Raw genomic sequence first — 21,518 nt, 5'->3', positions numbered from 1 at the left:
TTTTCTAACTATTATTTTCATGTGGGATTTTAGATCCTAAAGTAAAATTTTATAATCAGAAAATTTTTATAAGATGATTTAACTTGGAAATATATTCAATTTAACAAATAAGAGTTTGAACTACTTGTTGTTATAAATACTGAATTGTATAAGTTTTTAAATACTAAAATCAAACCTTTATATCAGAGTATCTTTCGAAAAACCTTTTTGTACTTTTTTTTAAAATACGATTTTTCCCATCATTTACTAAATGCATTTCTGTGCATCTAGAAAATATAAAAGGAAAAATTCTCACACACTACACATACTTTTAAATTTGTCTGAACAGATATTTCTAAAAACTTTAATAAACAAAGTTTGATTACTTCATTGCTATACTATCTGGAATGTTTGCAACATTGTCACATAAAATGTGAACTTAGTGCCATAACTTTATATTTTAAAAATCCAGAGCAAAATGATTTACTTTCCATTTGTGTGAATAAATAATTTTTTCAACAAAAATTGAACAATTATATGACATCCCATATCACACTTAAAAATGCAAAAACAATTCATTTCTTCTTTTCATATAACAGGAAATGTTCTAATTGTGTTCTTTTAATTTATAAAATGTTATAAATTACAAAACTATTTATGATGCATTTTAACCAAAGATATTTTCGTGTATTGTGATTTTGATAATTTCATAATAATTATACTCATTTTCTTAAGTGAAATTTTACCAATTTATCAATTGCAATTTTTTTAGTCAATTTCTAGCAGAATACTATTTCTTCCTTTAAATGTTCTTTAAAATATGTATGGCAATCCTTCATAATTCTTGAATAAATACATTTAATGATAAAGGTTATATTTCTTTAGAAAATTATTTTTAGAAAAAACATGATAATCAAATATGAAATTCTTTATTTAAGTTACAGGGGGGAATGTTAAAATATTTACAATCTTATTTCTTGAATATGTAAGAGATTTACACTTTTTCCGCCAGTTTCTTCCTTCATCTTAATCGCACTTTTCACAGGAATATTGTAACTTTTTTCAACATTGTTTTCAGCTGCAAAGTAATTTTTTTGTTTTTTAAGTTTTTATCTTAATTCTTGCTAAATTTTTTTAAAAAAAGTAACTTTGATTTGTATCAATATACTTACACAAGAGAAAATTAGAAAATCTTACAAGCACTTATAATTACCGTATTTGCCGGCTTATGAGACGCACTCCTTTTTATAAACATTTTTGAAAGATAAACCTTTATTACTGATCATCGAAATGCATTTACAGTGTTTTAAGTATAAATTAATATAAATACAAGATAATACTTTCTGCAGATTACCCAATCTATCTGGGAAAGAACATCTTTTAACCTTCCTCGTCAAAACCCAGACAGTTAATTTTTAACATCTTCTGTTCTGTGAGAATGAAACTGATCGCTTACTAGTAGGGCAGGTTTCTTCACTGAACTCTACATATCTGTATATTCCCACACTCCGCAAGGAAACAAGACAAAAATCGCCTTATTCCGAATAGAGGAAATTTTCAAAAATGAAAGTAATCAAAAACTGAGTATCTATGTATAAAACGCACCCCTTTTTCAGACCTATTTTCAAAGGAAAAAAGTGTGCCTTATATGCCAGCAAATATGGTAATCTTATCTTAGTGATCAAAACATTTTTTTTTATCAAACAAATTTAAAGCATCTTCCTGAAAATGCTTCCTACTTACATGCAGTTATTTTTAGGATTAATTTTACAAACAGTTTAACCTTGCTATGGAGCAGTCTATTACAATGCACTTCTAGCTATCTACATTACCAAGCATGGTAACCAATTTTATTAGCTGGCATAAGATTTTAATCAACACATAACACTGACAAAGATATAGATTCATCTGAGCAAAGGTTTACCTTTTCACTCTACAATGAATACATGGTGAGCATTCTAATTTTATTTCAAATTTCTAAGATAGAGCAAATTTAAGATATCTGCTTTTGTGTGGACAATGCTTGTTATAGTTTATTGGTTTGTTACAGTTTATTGGTGTCTTCAGGTGTAATGCATCAATCAAAATTGAAACATGGTTTACTGAGATATTAAGTAGTACTGACATCGCTGTATGAAAACATGAAACATCAGCAGTAGATATAGATCAAGTTTGAAAAACATGGCCAAAATTTTTGTATAGAGTGTTTGGAATCTAAGCAGTGGTTAACAGGATCTGGTTGTACAAGCAGATCTTTGAAGAAAGTATAACAGAATTTCATTAGATAAGTGACTAATTAAAGGACCCAGAAGAAGCTTTTTAGCTATTTATTTTTCATTAGATAAGCAACTAATTAAAGGACTACAGAAGAAGCTTTTTAGCTATTTATTTTTCATTTTAGAACAAAGTACCCTGTTACTGTGATTAAAATGGAGAAGGAGGGAAACCTGACAAGTGAATATATACATATTTAATCAGGCATTTGTTGGCAATAAATCATTATTGAAAATCTAGATGTGATGATTAATTGCCAATCTTAGGTGTAATTAATATACTTTAAACATTTTGAGATGTAAAATCTTCCAAAAGTAGAAAAGCTATTATAAATTTCTATACCTAAATGGCCGATTTGTAATTACGTCTCCAGTTATACTTCTCAAAATGGAAAAGAGGACACTGTGCAAAAAAAAGGGGGGGACAGTTCTATATTTCCTGTTCTACTGAGCCGATTGATGAAATTCAACTTGCGTTTTTCATGTCTCAAAAGTGCGACTTAGGATATGTATTAGATTTATATATTGTTCTAACATAAGTATTCTGACATGAAATTGGACATTTTCTGAAATAACATATAATTTTTTTCCATATTTTAATTCTACGACTCAAATTATGCCAAATTGCCAAGTTTTGCAAAAATACCACAAGTAGTTTTTAAAAAATTCGCTCTCAAATTTTTAGCTCCTCAACATATATTTATTAATCTCTCTTTTTTTTTAATTAAACTTACTTGATTCCTTCTTTCACATTTTGAAATTTAGGTTAATTTCGAATAAAATTCACCCATTTTAAAATTTTTATTTTTATTAATAAATTTTTAGAAAAAAAATTTGAATTATTGTCTATAAAAATTTTACCATCATTATAAAGTAGATATATTTCTAAGCACAGCTGCAAAAAATTAGATTTTTATTCAAAATTTCCTAAGATATAGAATGTATATATTGGTATATAGTATATATATATATATATTCATATATTGGTGCTATATAAGAAGTTCGCCAAGTGAATTATTCTTGGACACCCTGAAAAAAGGCAACAAGATAAATTTTTTAATTTCTCCATAAATTTCACACCAAATTTTTCAAATTTAACATTTAGATATAATTTGAGTCATAGAATCGAAATATGGAAAAAAAAATTGGCATTTCATTTCATAAAAAAGTCTGATTGTGTCAAAATACCTGTATTAGAACAATACTATATATAAATCTAATATATATCCTAAGTTGCACTTTCAAGAGATAAAAATGCGACTTGAATTTCGTCAGTTGGCCCAGTAGAATGGCAGATATAGAACTCCCCCCCCTTTGAATGAAATATTTATAAAGCAGCAAAATATCTCTGATCTGTCATTTCAGTTTATAATTTTATTAGTTTTCTCCCTTATTTTCTATAATAATAAAGACTTAACAAAACAAATTAAAATTAATATTGATTATAATTTGATACTTAAAATGCAGTTGTGCTGATATGCATTTCACACTAGTTTATTTGTAAATTTTATGTTTTTCTATAAAATAATATTTAAATATATAAAAAGAAATTGGTTTGATGATAATGCTCAAAATACATGATTAATAGGATGCAAGTAAAATGACTAGAATACATGTATATGTATATACATAGAAAAGCTACACTATAAAAAAAAGATATACAACTTTTAAAACAACACTTATATAAGCTGTCTTGAATCACTTGGCCACATATCATCAGCCGATATTTGGATTAGATCTTCAGTAAAAATATGAAGTGGTGGGTAAACACCTGGCAGACAAACAAACACATGTAAGGGTAAACACAGAATTACAAGTAAAGGAAAGGCAGAGTATATCAGTTGGCAGGAAATGCAAATGCATGATTAATATAAATTTTTTAATCTTAATAGTATTAACGTTAAATAATTCACTTTCTGATTTACATAACAATTGATTACCATATATATGAATTTATATACACTTCCGTCAAAATGTATAAATTCCAAAGGAAGGGAATAGTAAATTTACTTTGCAGTCTATATGAAATAAAAGAAATACCTGATCTTGATACTAAAATAATTGAGTATATGGCACATTTTTTTTTTTTTTTTTTTGTGTAAATATATACAGGGTGATTATAATTAAAGTTTAAGTTTCAAAACGCTATAGAAAAAGAACCACTCATGAAAATGACGCCAAATTTGAAAGGAATGTTATTGAAGGCGGCGGAAAGCGTATGGCAGAAGAAAAAATTTAGTTTCAAAAGTTAGCAACAGATGGCGCTGCAAGCGGAAGAAGACAAATTAAAATGTTAGTTAAATTTCAGTGTTATAAAGCCGTCAGATACCAGGCTGTTCCTCATTTCGCGTCTCAGACGTTCGCCATGGGTGTTTCACTGCAGGACCGCGCTCTGCTGGTAAAGCTGTATTACAAGAATGATGATTGTGCAAGAGTAGCTCTGCAAAAATTCAGGACACTGAAGGGTATAAAAGAAAGCGTTGGTCCAATGAGTGTCGTAGGTCTAAAGAAAATGATGCAAAAATTTGAAACGACAGGTTCGTTTGATGTGCAATCTGGTAGAGGGAGAAAACGAGTGCATTCGATGGTAGTTGAAGAAGTGGCCACAGCATTACAGGAGGGGTCGGCCGGTGGTGTGCAACCGTGCAGTGCACGAGGAATTGCCCGAACATTGGACAGGCCTACGAGCACGGTGCTGAAAATTGTACGAAACATCCTGCAATGCTATCCGTACAAAATTGGCTATGTGCAGGAGTTGCTTCCGCCTGACCTGACAGCTAGGGAGACGTTTGCGTTAGAATTCCTGGCTCGCATGGAAGTGGATAATGAATGGCCGTGGAAAATTTTGTGGAGAGATGAAGCCCATTTCCATCTGACAGGATACGTGAATACCCAGAATTGTCGAATATGGGCAACAGAAAATCCACTGGCAACGCACCCCGTACCACTTCATCCTGAAAAGGTCACGGTATGGTGTGGCTTTACGGCATCATTCATCCTAAAACCATATTTTTTCGAACAGACGGGTGCTTCCGGTCCTGTTACTGCAACCGTCACTGGTCAGAGGTATGCGTCTCTTTTGCGCAACCACGTGATTCCAGCTCTGCAACAGCGTGGATGTGTGGATGAAATCATTTTTATGCAAGATGGCGCTCCTCCGCACATTGCACATCCCGTGAAGCAGCTGCTGAGGCGCCATTTCGGAAATGCTCGAATTATCAGCCGTCATTTCCCTACAGCCTGGCCGTCCCGATCGCCTGATCTTACTCCGTGTGATTTCTGGCTGTGGGAATATCTGAAGGATGCTGTGTTCCGTGCTCCAATTGCAAATTTAGCGGAATTAAAGGCACGCATTTCGCAACACATTCTGAACATCACCCCGGAGACACTGCGATCCGTTGTGGAACATGCTGTTTGTCGCTTTCAACTTGTTGCACACAACACCATATTGAACATGTTTTGTGCCAGTCTCGCGACAGTTTCGAACTTCTTTGATGAATGGTTCTTATGCGGTATGTCGCCGCAAAACTCTTGAAACCGATTTGTCCCTTTCGATGTGATATGTACAGTCATGCAAATAAAATTATTCAACAATTCTAATTTGTCAATGCGTTTTAATGTGTAACTTCCACCTTAGCCATTGTTTTACGAATCGCTTCTCGTTTCTCGTCGTGATTCTGCCGCTTACAGTGCCATCTGTTGCTAACTTTTGAAACTAAATTTTTTATTCTGCCATACGCTTTCCGCCTTCTTCAATAACATTCCTTTCAAATTTCACATCATTTTCATCAGTGGTTCTTTTTTTATGGCGTTTTGAAACTTAAACTTTAATTATAATCACCCTGTATATATATATATATATATATATAAAGAGAGACTTTAAAACATTTATCATTCTTTTATTGCAATTTACCTTTCTTTTGAATAAAACGTTGAATATGGTCTATGAAGTATTAAAGAACTATTTCAATATTTCCTTGATAATATCATTGGCTGATAACAAATTTGGATGCTATAATTCCACTCATTAATAATCTAGACGCTAAAATTCTATATCTAGCTTCTTTAACCCTTAAGAGAATTTAAATCATGGTAAAATTGAGCATGAACTTCACAAACTCTAAGAATATAAAACTATAGCTTAAAAAACCTTAGAATCTAATCATCAATTTTGAAGTCCAGTATATTATTTTACACCACTCCCCCTCAAAGACACTTTTTCCATGCAGCTGCCAACTGCCAATTGTTATTCTATTCCCCCCCTTAGTCTGTTTTTGCATACTTTTAATGTGTATCTATAGAAAAGGGTGCTTGGATGTGATTCTTTTAGGTCTAGAAACAAAAATCTATAGAAATTTAAAATTTTAGAAATAAAATTTACATTTTTAGGTACTTTTATGATGTCACTCAGTTGATCATACTTTAAAATATGTGAAAAAAGCTTTTGAAAGTGATTTAAATTCATTGAAATTATTTTATCAAAATATTTAATAAATATAAACTGCAGGCATAAATTCTATCATGCTATTACTGTAATAGTATAATGTGTTATGGAAATGTACATAACTCATCTTAAAAAAAAAAAAAAAAAAAAAAAAAAACCCTTGCTTTTTGCTAATTTGTTTATTGTAATGATTTACTGGCCACCTATTCTGTTAAAAAAAATTCTGATGTGTACACCATGTGACTTCCTTGTACGGAATATTAAATGATACTCATTTTTTCTTGCATTTCATTAAATCTACTTTGTCAATAGCGTATAAACCACAATAGAATAAATGCACTCTTTAAAATTCACTGTATTTATTTACCATAGTGACACTCTGGCGCTACACTAAGTTCCCTTAACAGCGTTACGTATCATTCATTTTATCACTCAGAATGCAAAAAATTTATAATCGTTGCCACATGTTCTATTCAAACATTATAATAAATCTAAAACGACGTATAAAAGAAATTAAACAAACCAAAAAGAAACAGTTTTTCACAGACGATTCATTTAATTCAGTCCTCACTTCTCTATAAGGCTAAAAGACATAAAACTCAAAATATATATATTAAAAATTACGAAGTAAGTCTGAAATACTTATTCCCTCAAATAAATTACAGAATGGATTAAACATGATTTAATTCGCAATAACGAGAGAAGGCATTATCTTTGTTGTTGCAAAGCTTAGTTTCTCTAGATTGGCAACAAATCTGCTATTTTGCCAAGTTTAAAATGTAAGCAAACATGTTCGCTATTATAAAATTCATTAGGCTTAGCTGCACTAAAACAACTTTTAAATTGTTGATAATTCCACAAATATTGCATGCAGATTTACTAAAGGCATAAAAACCTTAACTGGAAGATAAGAACAACATAATTCAATCAATTTTAAAGCAAAAAATGTGCAACTTACAAGCATATAAGAGTAAAGAAACAGATCACTGAGCCGGTTAACAGAGTGAATATGTATATATATACATATATTTATATATGTTTGGTGCGGCCGATTGCAACCAAAATACGAGGTGCACATCTATATGTTATAGCAGCCCTATATACAAAATTTCAACGTTCTGAGGCTACTTGTTTTTGAGTTATGCGAAATACGTACGTTCACAGAGACGCCACGAAACATCCTTTTCAGAATTCATTTTAAATTAGTTTCATAAATTTTTTGGGGGAAAAAGAGTCCTTTACTCTGTCCTTAAGTACAGATGTCATGCAAAAACATCGTTAAATTGCATTCGATAGCAATAAAAATGGATATTTACGTTGAAACGTGATGCCTGAATCTTTTTGCGATTACAATACTTCCTTTTTACTTCATACAAGGAAGTAAAAAGGGCCTTTCTTTAAGACCTTTTTATAGCTTGACTGAGCGAAGATTGATGACTTTTCTATTTCTATTTTTTGGCTAGATTGAACTCAAACTTAAGACATTTAGCCATTTTGTATAGTTCTCTTTTAGAACAAACTGCTTCCCCAAATGACGCTATTTTTCATTGCCGTTGTTTGGGGACTGTGCCCCCTTTTTAAGAAGCCTCCATTGGCATAGCAACAAGATAACAATGGCTTGTTTCAGGTTTTGAAATGCCTTGCTATTCCTTAGAGTAGGCTGTTCTCAATTTCTGGTAGCCCCCCACATTAGGTTCGTTCAAAATTTGGCAACCTTTACACATCCAAAATTTTCACAGGTTATTTGCTGCCGCAGCTAGCGTCAACTGAAGGTTATGAGATTTAGTTCTATCTTATGTTTTAAACATTTATCCTTTTTGAGTAAAATTGCTCCTTTCTTTTATTGACTTATATAGGTTCTTAACTTTGACAAGATTTTAAAAGACAAAAGTGTTTTAATTTTCACAGTCGAGTCAGCTCTTGTTTTTTGCTTTTACATAGGACTTTCAAGTTAATTTTCATATCTAAAAATTGTTTGATTATTTTTTTTCTTTTGCATTTACCTTGTCTTTCAATCGTTAGCCCTTCTAAGCCATATAAGTTTTTGGATATATATTTTCAAAATTTTATAATAATTACTTTAAGCACTTTTGTACTTTATGTGGCTTAGAAAACGAAAATATGTCAGGAAAAGAGACTTTAATGAGATGTTTAATAAGTTTGTAAAGAATATTGAGTTCCAAGTAAAATGGTTTGAGGTCTCAGTGAATTTGTTAGACCGAAACATGTTTACGTTAGTTTAGTTCAGTGGTCGGCAAACTTATTAGCCAAATATAAACATTACAACAATTTTTAAAAAAATTGGGAGCCAAATCTGTTTGTTTAGTAAACTTTTATTACACTAAATAAAACTAAATTTAATACTTAATAAATATTTATTAATGAGAACAATGTGCTTGCATCTCCTTGGAAAGTTTGAGTAAGTCAGGTTTGTATGTTGTTTTTAATTTTAGGCATGATTCCAAGTTCTCATCAATAAGACGACTTCTCAGTTTACTCTTGATAATGTTCATGCTTAAAAAAGATTGTTCGCATATATATGTAGAACCGAAAAGGGAAAGAACAACAAACACGAGCTTTTTCAGCTGATCGTGAGAGTCAGGAATACTATTCCAAGCATTAAAAATGATCATGTCTTCCTTCTCCAGGTCATTCAAAGCAGACCACTTGTGTTGTGAACTAAGATCACATTTTTTCTTCTCCAATATTTCTAATTCAACACAAAGACGTTCGAATTTAGAGCACCATATCTCCTTGTTTTTTTAAATCCAGCAATTGTATTTCAAAGCTACCAATGTCAGTTTCAAAAGGAGAAAATTTCAACTCGATTGTCGTAGCATTAAGAGGAGTTTTGACAAATGCTACAGTTGCTCTGCTGTTTTTAAATTCCTGAAACCTGCTGAGAACTTCTTCCCTCATATTTAAAATTATTGTTTTAAAATGGTGTTTATCAACAGAGGAATTATTTTCTTGGCGATGCTTCAGCAGGCTCGGAAAGTGAAACAATGTTTCCCTTTCAAAATCCTGTGCAAAAATGGATAATTTGTTTTCGAATGTTATTACTTTCTAACATCGAAAAAATTAAGTTTTATTTTCCTTGTAGTTTACGATTAAGCTGTTTAGATGAGACGTAACGTCTACCATGAAATAAAAGTTTTGGATCCACTGATCGTCTGTTAGTTCTGGATAGTGAACGCCTTTCTCAAGGAGAAATGCTTTAATTTCCGAAAAAAGGGACACGAAACATTTTAAAACGTTCCCTATTGATAACCAATGTAACTTGTTATGAAGCAGAAGATCAGCGTACTCACTCTCCATTTCAAATAAAAATTCTTTGAATTGGCGATGATTAAGAGCTTTAGCTAATATGGAGTTCATAATGGTAATCGCTAATTCCATAACTTTACAAATTTCTTCCAGAAATGTTTGCGCACAAAGCGCTTCTTGGTGAATGATACAATGGTAAACAAGTATCTCGTGATTCATTTTTTCTTTCAAAATAGCAACAACCCCTTTTCTTACGCCGGTCATACTTTTGGCCCCATCTATTGAAATCGACACATTAAAAAATACAACTTTTTAATAAGACAGGACAACGGTAGATAAGACAAAACTGTTTACACTGCAACTGCTGCTCTGTGATGCCAATTTGTACCTTCACTACTTTATAAAAAGCATGCATCCGCATGCCGGTAACTCGTACATGGTTATGTTTACGTTTACGAAAACTAATAAAATTAAACTCGATGTTCGTTACGTATTTTTACAACACAACAATATAAAATTTTAATTACCTTATATTCTATATACCTAATATAATTAATTTTAATCTTTTTACTCAAACAAAAAGTTATACATGTTCTCGATTTATGGAAGAATTTTAATTTATCAAAATAAGATATAATTTTTTTCTTACCAAGTTTTTTTAAATGAAAATATTGTTGCGCCTTCCGTGGATATTTGTACCGGAGCCGCACTTAAGGAGCCAAACAGCCACATGCAGCTCTGGAGCCACACTTTTGTACTGTTTTTTCCAATTTTTCCTGTTGTAAAATTTTTAGTTCATACATTGTGTTATTCTTAAGTATTTCATTTTTATAGCGTGTTTCTGGAAACAAAATATGCTACCTTCAAATATTTAAGCAGCTTTTGTTAGGTTTTAAATTCCTTACCTATTTGAATTAATTTTATAAAAATTCAGCAGCTCAAGGGGATAATTTTAGTCTTGTTTTTTCATTTTTTTTTAAAAAAGCACTTTCGACTCTATTATTTTCTTGAAATTATATATATTAAGGGGTTTTAAAAAATGACAAAATTCCCATACATTTAATATACCAGTGCCTAGTACGCTTAACCCGTTCAAGATAAGCATTCCGTATACGCGACTCCTACCAGCTCAATCGATTTCTGCACCCCATTGTCGCATATACGTAACTTTAAAACGAAATGATTTATTTGAATTTTTACAAGTCAGTAGATGGAGCTAAATGGTAACTGTTTTCACATGGGTTGATTCATATGGCATTTGACCTTCATGTACTGGAAATAGTTTCTGTTCTGTGCTTCTGGTTTCGATAGGTTTATTGGTATAAACAAGCTGGGAATCACGGCTCTTTATAAGTGCACCTGCGAATTAAAGGGGCACAGGCGTAATTGTTTATTTCGTTAGAATTTTTTTCTCTTTTGTTCTTTGCTTTTGCTTATTATTAAAATGTGGGTAAGTGCATTCAGCTGACTATAGCAGGCGTAATGTCGCCGAACTTCCATGATGGAAAAACTCAAGACCAGTTGTCCTTTTTTCTATTTATTTTAAAACTTAACATAAGCTTTCTTGGTTAATTAAAAATTAACATTACAGTATTACTACAGATGCATTCTCGACACGTAATGCATCTTACTCGCTCGCATTTCTCAGGAAAGAGCCAGCGTTTTTGTTTTTCTTACTCGATTTAATAGGTCATAATATATAATGATTCAGGCATTATATTATGATATATAATGTATATATTGACTTGATCAGTAATAGACATCCCACCAATGGGAGGGGGTCTTTCTTTGATTACTTTTCGGTCATAGCGGTGGACACTGTTTTTCGATCTAGAAAAACAGGAAGTTTTCTAAAATGAACATGATGTCACACAGGGTTTGAGGATGAAATATTTCTGGGTTTCTTTTAAAGAAGTTTTGGAACATATATTCAGTTTCATTTCGTTAGCCATGGCTAAGAGACCGAGATAGCGTCTGACTGGAAGACATTTTCTGAAAATTTACGTTGACAGAAAAGGTAAAAAAAGTAGAAGATGCATTGTGTGTGCTAAAAACAAGGAAAAACAAACATATTAAGTGCAAAATATGCAATATAGGACTGTGTGTCGGATTCTTGTTTTGAATTCCACACACAGCAGAATTTTTAATTGGAATTTAATTACCTATAGGTAATTCTTGCTTAGTTTTCTTTTTTTAATTTTGTATTTGTAATTTTGTTTTTATGTTTATAGTATTTATTTCTGTATGTATAGTTATAATTTAAGTATTTTGCCTGTTTAATTTATTTCTATTAATCTGATACTATTTATATTAATACATATTTAAAACAAGTACATTAAATACACAACTTCAAAAATTGAAGTCATTATATTAAAATGGCGATTTAATATGATTTTTTTTTTGTGTGTGTAAAATTAGGCTTAACTGCTGAAAATGCGTGGGCTGGTGGTGACTATCCATTTCAGCGGATTTGGTCCCGCGACTGTGCTTTGTTCTCTGTGCGCTGGTCTTTAACATTTTACCGACCAATTGGCTTTTTATCACCAACGCCTACCAACCAATAGCCTATTAATTGCCTTTTTTTGCCAACGCCTATCTATTGATAGCCTATTAATTGCTTTTTTCTCGGGACTACCTAAAAATATCAATCAGTAGTCATGGCGATAAACAGTTGCCATTTGCTATATTATCTGCATTTTATTATTAGGGAGAATCTGCAGCTGACTGACAGGTTGGACGTGGGTATGCTTTTTATCACCAACGCCTACTGACCAATAGCCTATTAATTGGCTTTTTTTTGACAATGCCTACCAATTGATAGCCTATTAATCGTTTTTTTCTCGGGGCTACCTAAAAATATCAATCGGTAGCCATGGTGATAAACAGTTGCCATTTGCTATATCATCTGCATTTTATTATTAGGGAGAATCTGCAGCTGAGCGACCGGTTGGATGTGGGTATGCTGTTGAACTGCTAGTGGTCGGTAAAGTGTTAAGAGGTTAAATGCCGGACAAACTGTTAGATTTTACTACAACCACATTTTTGATTAACATCACTTTAACCATGTAAATGCCTCCTAGGAAGTTTTGGTATATCAAAGTTTGGATTATCAAAAGTGTTAGTTATATTTATTTGAAAAAACTTTTCATACTTTAGTTCTGTTCATGGTTTTCAGTTAATTGGAATTAAAAATAAAGCTTGCTTAAAGAAGCCAAAATATGAAGAGTCAGAATCTCGTGTATATGGTTGACAACATATTTTTTATTGTCAATTTTAGCACTTCTTATCTCCTGTGTTATTTTTTATTCTTATTTATATAATCTTCATTGAATAAGTGTATTTACACTTAATGTTTAAGAAAAGGCATAATGGTTAAAATGAATGTAAATTCAAAAAATTCTTTTTGTTATAACTGAGATAATCAACATGGCAGCATGTTATCTTTGTGTTTATTCTGATATACAATGTGAATAAAAGCCAGTCTCCTTTGGAAAGATCATCTGTGAAGCTAGCGTCGTAACTCTTAATAGGAAAACTACAATCATTTAATTGAATTCAGCTACAGAAATATTATGAAATCTATACAATTTGATTTATAAGGCAAACTTTTACAACTTAGTGTTATCTTTTGATGCTACACTAATACTTTGAATTCTGGTATAACTTTCTGAATGCAGGTGACTGACAAATAAACATTCAGAATAATCTAAGCAATTTCTATATTCTATGTTTTTATTAGCAATGATGAATGTAAAACAAAAACAATTTTAAGTATGTTATATTTAATGAATTCAAATGACAAAAATCATATAGAATTACTTATTTTTGCATTGTGCAAGCAAGGGGGGGGGAGGATCATTGCTACAAAACCTAATTTTTTGTCTCATACCTACAATCTCAACCCTTTTGCATCAAGCATCTCAGTCATTGAACCAATCTCTCTCTGAACGACACACTAACTGGATGCATTGTCTTGTGGGAATAGGAAAACTATGCTATTAAGCCTAACTTAGAAAATTCATACAAATTAAAATTGTGGTCTAACTGTTCAAATTTTTGGCATATATGAAAGGAACATTCAGTTATTAGAAATAATTAAAAAATTTTATCATTATATTTTCCTTAAAAATTATATAAAATAATAAATTCTAGAACAGTAAAATTTCTGACTTTCCTCAAATAAATATATATATGGAAAAAGTATCCAAACAGTCACAAATTTCATAATGAAAAATTATTAAAATGCTCTTTCATAAGAAAACCAGCATAAAAATGGCCAAAAAAAAACAATATTTCAAAAAGTACAAAGTCTATGATATTCTTTGAAACGTGGGTGCATGAAGAGTCCTACATTGCATTTCTCACAAGAATAGAGAATGTCTTCTGCCGTTTCCTATTTTTTTATGATTGTGAGCAAACTGTACATCATCTGCAGCATTTCCCCTTATTTTTATTTAAATTTAAAGTAGGAAAGTGTCTCCTGAAGGTCTTAAAGATGAGAGTGATGATCTCTCAGTGAACTTTTCTTTCCCTGTAATCTTCAGTTTTTTTCAAATATCTGTTCAACAACTTCATTTTAATTTCCATGAATGATGTCTTTAGTCCATATTTTTGCCTTAAAGAACATTGCTATTCACAGTACAATGTATATGAATCTACAAAAAACAGTTTTTTATATCATTTTACAGATTTTTGGAAGAATGAATCACAACTGCATCTCTTATGTCAATGCCTTCCATGTATTTGCTAAAATAAAGCTTTCCTCGATGTTTCTTTCTTTTCACATTTAGCTAGATCTGACATCCTTTTTTTCCTCCTTGAATACAATCACATTCATATTTTTATGTTGCAAGGTATATATATATCTCTCTTCCTTTTTTAGTCTTGTCTGGAAAACCCTTCTTCTTCATAACAGTTTCACAAAGATTTGTCTTTATAGATTCTAAGTATTATTCAGGTGATGAGGAATTTTAAAAACAAATCTGTCAACACACAAATTCTGTACTTTCTTAGGTAACTAAATAATGAGTATTCTTACCACTAAATCACCATTATGAACCAGGACCACTGCTCATAGTCTCTTTTTCACAGTAAATTAAAAAAAATTGCACACATACTCAGAACTCAATTTGCATAAATTATAAATTTTTATTCCATAGCAAGATCTCATGCAAGGCACATGCTGTCTAAATGCTAGTTGCCCTTTCCAAGCAAAAAGTAATTCATCTATACATATATTTTGGCTTTAAATTTATTTTGCAGAATTTTGATAAGTGATTCCAATTTTTCTGGAACTGTTTTCAAAAGTGAAATGCAAAAATTTCAAGATGTTAAGAAAAACATGCCGCAAAATGTCTCTCAAAAAACAGAGTAGGTAGCATCTCTTTGGTGCTAAAATAAATTTTTAAATCCAGCATTTTTATTATTCCCATAAAAATAATCAAACCAAAGAATACATTCATTTGCTGCAATGCCATGTCTGAAAATTTTACAAATTTTGAAAAAGATGGGTATCTTTCAGATAATTTTGTGCAAAATGTATTTTATAAAATCACCATTCCCATCCAAAATTAAAAAAAAAAATCAATTTCTTTGATAGCACTTCCAGTATTAATATTTGGTGTTCCTATAACATCAGTAGTTTCAAATCGAAGTGTTCCTAGTCCAACAGCGTGTGTCCACTGAGGTGCTGGTATGAGATACATAAAGCACATGCATTGTAATTATTGTATCTGATAATGTGCCCATATTAGAATTTCCATAACTACATTTCTTTAAAAATGTTCTTTAAAAATATCATCACTGCACCAGAAAATGACTCGTTTGTCATATGTTTATACTATTCTGTTAAATACAGTTTTCAGTTTGCCATTTCAAATATAAAAAATATTTCACTAAATGATATACAAAATACTAGCCAAACTCTAAAAGGAATGAATAAAACCTCTAAAAGCATAGAATATTGACCCCCATATTGCCAAAAACAAAAGCATATTACAAGCACTAAGAAAATGTGCATGTGTTTATATCATCTAAAGCAATTAATAGTCAGCTCTATTTATTTACATTACTCATTCCTACAATCCCTTCACAGAAAACAAAATACCAAAATGAAAAATATTTCAGTGAAGTGAAGGTCAACAATCTCCAGTCTTGATAAATTCCACTATAGCAGACATAGAGCTAGATCTAGTGGCAACAAAAAATTCAGATTAAATGCTCTATCTAAAAATTCATTTGTATTCAAAGAGCAATTCATACATGACAGACCCAGTTGTGAAATAAACATTTGCAGCTGATGCATATGTGAGACAATCGTCCCAAATAATTATTTATCAGCATACTAAAATTTTTATGTATGTTAAAAGCCGCTATAACTGCAACTAAATTCAAAGTTGTGCTTAATATATTTTAATAGCTATTAATTAAAAAAATATACATATTTTACAACTTTGACTTGTAAATTCACAATAACAACAAAAATATGCATATTACGTATATGAAAAAAATTTCAAAAAAAAAATTAATAATAAATATATACAATACTTAAAAAGTGCTATTTAATTTTGTTTTTGTCGCTATACCTGCGCTTCATGGTAAATAGCTTTCTCAGAAAGAAATATCCTACTTAAAAGTGGAAAATTAAAGTTTTAAATTCCCTAGAATTTTCTAGCAATATAATATTTGTTCCATATATTACCTTTAGTTTGACTATAATCAACAAATAAATAGTATGTTTATTTGTTGATTTTTACTGTGGTTTACCATGTATATTTATTTGTTGTTGCTGTATACTGTAAAAATACTGTAGTCTTCCTAAATTCAATTAATAAACTGTATGACAATGAGATTAAAATATAAAATGCTTTATTAGTGCATATGTTCAAAAGACATGATAAATCTACATATGGAATTATGAGATCAATAGTTCTTTTCCTTTTGTATAAAGTAGCACCATTTTCTCTAATTTTGCCTATTCTTGCAATGATTCCATTTCCATATGTATTGAAAATAAAATTCTCAGATATAATTTTTAATGTTAAATGAAAAGATTACAGCAATAATTAAACAAAAAAGATATTCAATGTGTATTAAAAAACAGTTTAAAACATTTGAAGGGATGTACATTCAAAAGTATACCAGTAGTAATTTTGCTTTTTAACAGTATACAGGGAAGTTTATAAATTCATGGAATACACAATATTAAGTAAGCATATTTATAACGAGAGGTGATTCTGGTTTGGATATAGCCATATTTCTGGACAATCAACTTTATTAAATTCGGAATTTCAAGATTTGTGAAATGTTTATTCATTATCTCTCATTTTTTAACATAAAATATATAATTCAGAGATTACATAACTTGAAAACTCTTAAGACTGTACTCATTTATTTTTATTAACCAGTTGTGTTAACTTTCTGAAGCCAGCTGGTACAGTTATGTTAACTTTCTTTAACGCCAGCTGTGGTACAACTGTCGTACCAGCCATTCCCTCCCTATTTTAGAGAATTGCCTATCTGTAGATCTCTGGGTGGTCCATTGTCGCTGCTCAGAATAGCCGCTGGCTATGCATTATTTCCCTCTTCTTATCAGTTTGGCTACATTTTGGCAAAAAGCGCTGGTTTCATGTCGCGCCAATATACTTCAAAATCAAATAGAGTCCATCTCTAATTTTTTAGTACTGACTTTTGCTATCATTAAAACATCAGCAATTTTGCACATTGTTTAGGCTTATCAGATTTAATGCTTTTTAATCATAGCAAATAAGAAACATCAGTTACATTGTATAAAATTTCGGCCAGTTTTATTTACTGAAATTCTTATACTCCTCAAAAGATAAAAGAAATTCAGACAAGTTAATAAAAGAAAATATCTTTCAAAAAGGTTGTTATTTTGTCTGTGATAAGGTGTATGTCAACTTACTATTAAATGTATGAGAATTAGGATTGGATTACGGAAAAGCACGCAAACACTAAGGGGGATGGATGCTTTCGTGTAAACTTTTTTAAGAGAAAATTGCTCCCATTTACGTCCCTGGTGGAAAACACCACATGTAATCAACCCGTTCTTCGGGTTTGATTGCATTAATTTTGTTCACTTACTGACTTACATCAAAGCACACAACAATTACCTATATAAGGGGAGGGATGCCTTCGCGGAGGACTTTCTAAGGGAAGCTGGCTTGCATTTACGTTACACAAAAACCATGAATCCAACCCTTTAGCTGGGATTCAAACCCGAGCGAGGTACAAGTGTTCAGCCACCTTTACCGCTCTACTGAAGGGCCCGTAAAAAAATTTATAAAGAAAAAGCATTGAAATAACCGGTTTAATTTACTAACCTATATTTCTCAATCAACAGAACATAAATTACGCATATGAGGGGATTATTTGTGAATAAATAAACTGTATTGCACTTTTCTCCACTATTTCATATTACGATGGAATTATTGCATTTCAAAGTTATTTCTCATGAATTAATTTTGCTTCGTTCATGATTTTTTATATTTTCAAAGAGAAAATTTCACACTTTAAATAAAAAAATACACAGGAAGATAATTTATGCAAAATTTGGCGTAAACGGTTTTCTTAATTTTGCTTTGAAAATATTCCAGGGTAATCGTTTTCATAACTGGAAGAAATATGAAAAACAGATTTACTACATTGTAAGTGTCAACACCAAGTATGTCCTTATTCTTTTGAAAACATGAAAGATTACTCTTTCTAAAATAAATTGGAAAATATATTATGTGCAAATAGAATACTCGTTGAAAATGAAATACACTTCAACCTTTGGATATAACGATGGTTTTAGACGAAATTTCTATCTATGAAAAGAAATTGACGTATAATTAATTCTTCATGAACATTTAAAACTGTTCTGCAAAATACTTTTCATGATTGCATGTATAGGTCACAGATTTGTTTTCTCTGCTAACATAAACAAAAGCCAATGTTAAGGCAGAAGTGATCTGGCAACCATGATGGGAGAAAACGACAACGTGGTTAGCTAGCGGCCATGATTAGTGTGTTTGATTGCATGCTGGGAGGTGCACCTATGCGATGGCAAGAGTGTCCATCCAAACAGAAGTTAAAAGAAATAAAGCTACAGTCCATTAAAGCTTAGTGTTTGTGTTTCATGAGTGTGTTTATTCTCGAACATAATATTGTGGTCCGTGCAACCTGGTAGGAAGATTAGTGCTTATGGATAAAGTGCTTGTTAAAAAGCTTAAAGGTGAAGTGTTAAATTGATAAAAAAAGTGTGATATGTTACTTCGCATTCGACATAAAAATTAGTGTGTGTTTGGATTTACAAATTTCGGTTTCATTTGGATTACCTCAAACGGAGGTAAGTGAATTTGCTCATATGTTCGATATTATTAATTAACGTTAATTATGGAAGCATTTTTAATTAAGAAAAGAATTTTAAAGTCAAATATAACGAAAGCGACATCAGACATCCAAAAATATACTTGTGATGAATTTCAGTTACAACTTTTTGAAAATAAATGTGCAAAATTTAATAATGAATGTTCAGATATTTTTGATAAATTATTTGTAATAGTTGATGAAAAAGAGTTTGACAAATATGTAACTGAACAACAAACTGTTCAAGACAGTATCGATACTTTGTGGGTTAAGGTTAAACGACAAATGTCAAAATTTAGTGCTAAAGATGCAAGTAATGTAAAGATTGAAAATACCAGTGCACAAGGTATGAAATTACCTAAATTAAACTTGCCGTCTTTTAGTGGAAATATTCAAGATTGGTTAAGCTTTCGTGATCTTTTCATTTCAAGCATTCATAATAATAATGTATTATCGGATTCCCAAAAGCTCTCGTATTTGAAGTTATCGCTTCATGGCGAAGCAGCTAGGATTATTCAGTCAGTCACAATTTGTGACAATAACTATAAAATTGCTTGGGATTTTTTAGAAGAGAGATACTCCAATAAACATGATCAGGTTTTCGCTCAGATAAAGCGTTTCATGTCAATTTCTCCCATACAAAATGAAAGCCCGTCTTCTATTTTGAAATTAGTAGACACAGTGAATGAAAGTGTAAGGTCTCTGGAAATATTAGACCAAAAAATAGAGGGATTCTCAGAAACATTTCTTGCATATATTTTGCTGCAAAAATTGGATGTTTCCACTCGTCTTTGGTGGGAAAGAGATTCAAAAACAAGTGAGTTACCTAAATTATCTGAGCTTATTACATTTCTAAAAAATCATGCTAGAACTTTGCAGTCGTCAAAGTCATCTAATGTGTTTAATGCAAAAAAGGGTCAACCTATTCAAAAGGTGACTGCCTTAGTGTCAAATGTTAAAGGTCAAGATTTTAAATGTATTTGTTGTAAAAGTATCAATTTTCACAAGTTGTATAAATGTAATTTTTTCTTGAAAATGACTGTAAGTGAACGTCTTGAATTTGTTAAGAAACATAAATTATGCTTTAATTGCTTGGGTTTTAATCCGACTCATACTGCAAAGAACTGTTCAGAATTCAGCTGTTCAAAATGCATGAAAAAACACCATAGTTTACTGCATTTTCCCAATCAAGACATTTCGCATTCACCTGCTACTATAGCAAGTTGTGTGGGGAAGGAGGAAGCACTAGCTAATAATTCTGACCCCCCTTTAGTAGACAACTCGGAGCTGAACGCTGAAGCCAGATGTTTTGAAATGTTATCTAATTGCAACCAAATAAACAATTCGGAATTTATTGGTTCGTCTGTAACTGCTTCACAAGTGATTTCGAAGGAGGTATTACTATCTACTGCTATTATTTATGTTAGAGATTCTTGCGGGAATTTTATTGCTTGTCGAGCTTTACTTGACTGCGGAAGTCAGTGTTCGTGTTTCACCTATGATTTCGCTAATAGGCTTGGAATAAAAGGGAGTAAAATTAACATATCAATTTCATATTTAAATGGAAAAGCTCTATCGGTAAAATCCAAGCTTACTGCTGTGATATCAAACAAGCGTGATTACCACCGTGCTCTCGAATTCTTTGTTGTACCTAAAATTAATGATTTGGTGCCAATGAATTATTTTAAATTTTCATTTTCACAGCTTCCGCAAAAGATCAAACTAGCGGATCCTCATTTTAACAAGCCCCAGAAAATAGATGCCTTGTTAGGTGCAGAATGCTTTTATGAACTATTGAAGGCTGATCAAATTCATCCACGAAATTCTAATTTAACTCTTCAAAATTCCGTATTTGGATACATTGCTACCGGTGTAAATGTTGGTTCAAATTCAGGCAATACGATTCAGTGCGGATTTATGAAAGTCGAAGAAGACTTAAATTCACTGAGGCTGTTACAGAATCTCTCAAAATAAAAAATAAAGAAGAAGTAGAATGTGAGGAGCATTTTAGAAAAACCCATCAGAGGGATATTGAGGGTAGATATGTAGTGAAGCTACCATTAAGGCAAGATGTTCATTTGGGTGATTCTTCGCAATTAGCCACCCAACGGTTAAATAATTTGTGGAAGAGACTAGACAAAACCCGACATGTCTAGAATGTATTGTGAGTTCATGAGTGAATATGA

At 31.4% G+C, this 21,518-nt stretch overlaps 1 protein-coding gene across 5 annotated transcripts in view; it reads right to left on the bottom strand.

Annotated features, from left to right (window-relative positions):
* Nucleotides 1-892: 892 nt before the first annotated feature.
* The window catches only part of LOC118204845 (protein spinster homolog 1-like), a 118,097-nt gene continuing 97,471 nt past the window's right edge, over nucleotides 893-21,518 (bottom strand). The window contains exons 11-13 of one of the 5 annotated variants that reach the window (XM_035377135.2): nucleotides 10,613-10,739; nucleotides 3,918-4,023; nucleotides 893-1,057 (exon numbers count right to left, since the gene is read on the bottom strand). In XM_035377135.2, the coding sequence (XP_035233026.1) occupies nucleotides 3,993-4,023; nucleotides 10,613-10,739 (158 nt within the window). In that variant the 3' untranslated portion in view covers nucleotides 893-1,057; nucleotides 3,918-3,992. The remainder of the gene's footprint in view (nucleotides 1,058-3,917; nucleotides 4,024-10,612; nucleotides 10,740-21,518) is intronic. The other 4 variants (XM_035377136.2, XM_035377138.2, XM_035377139.2 and 1 more) reach the window with 4 other exon arrangements.

This window comes from Stegodyphus dumicola, chromosome 7 (genome assembly GCF_044657685.1).
Source record: "Stegodyphus dumicola isolate Sdum_Otavi_A_Nest chromosome 7, ASM4465768v1".
Taxonomy (NCBI): domain Eukaryota; kingdom Metazoa; phylum Arthropoda; class Arachnida; order Araneae; family Eresidae; genus Stegodyphus; species Stegodyphus dumicola.
This window is presented reverse-complemented; position numbering and strand designations above follow the sequence as displayed.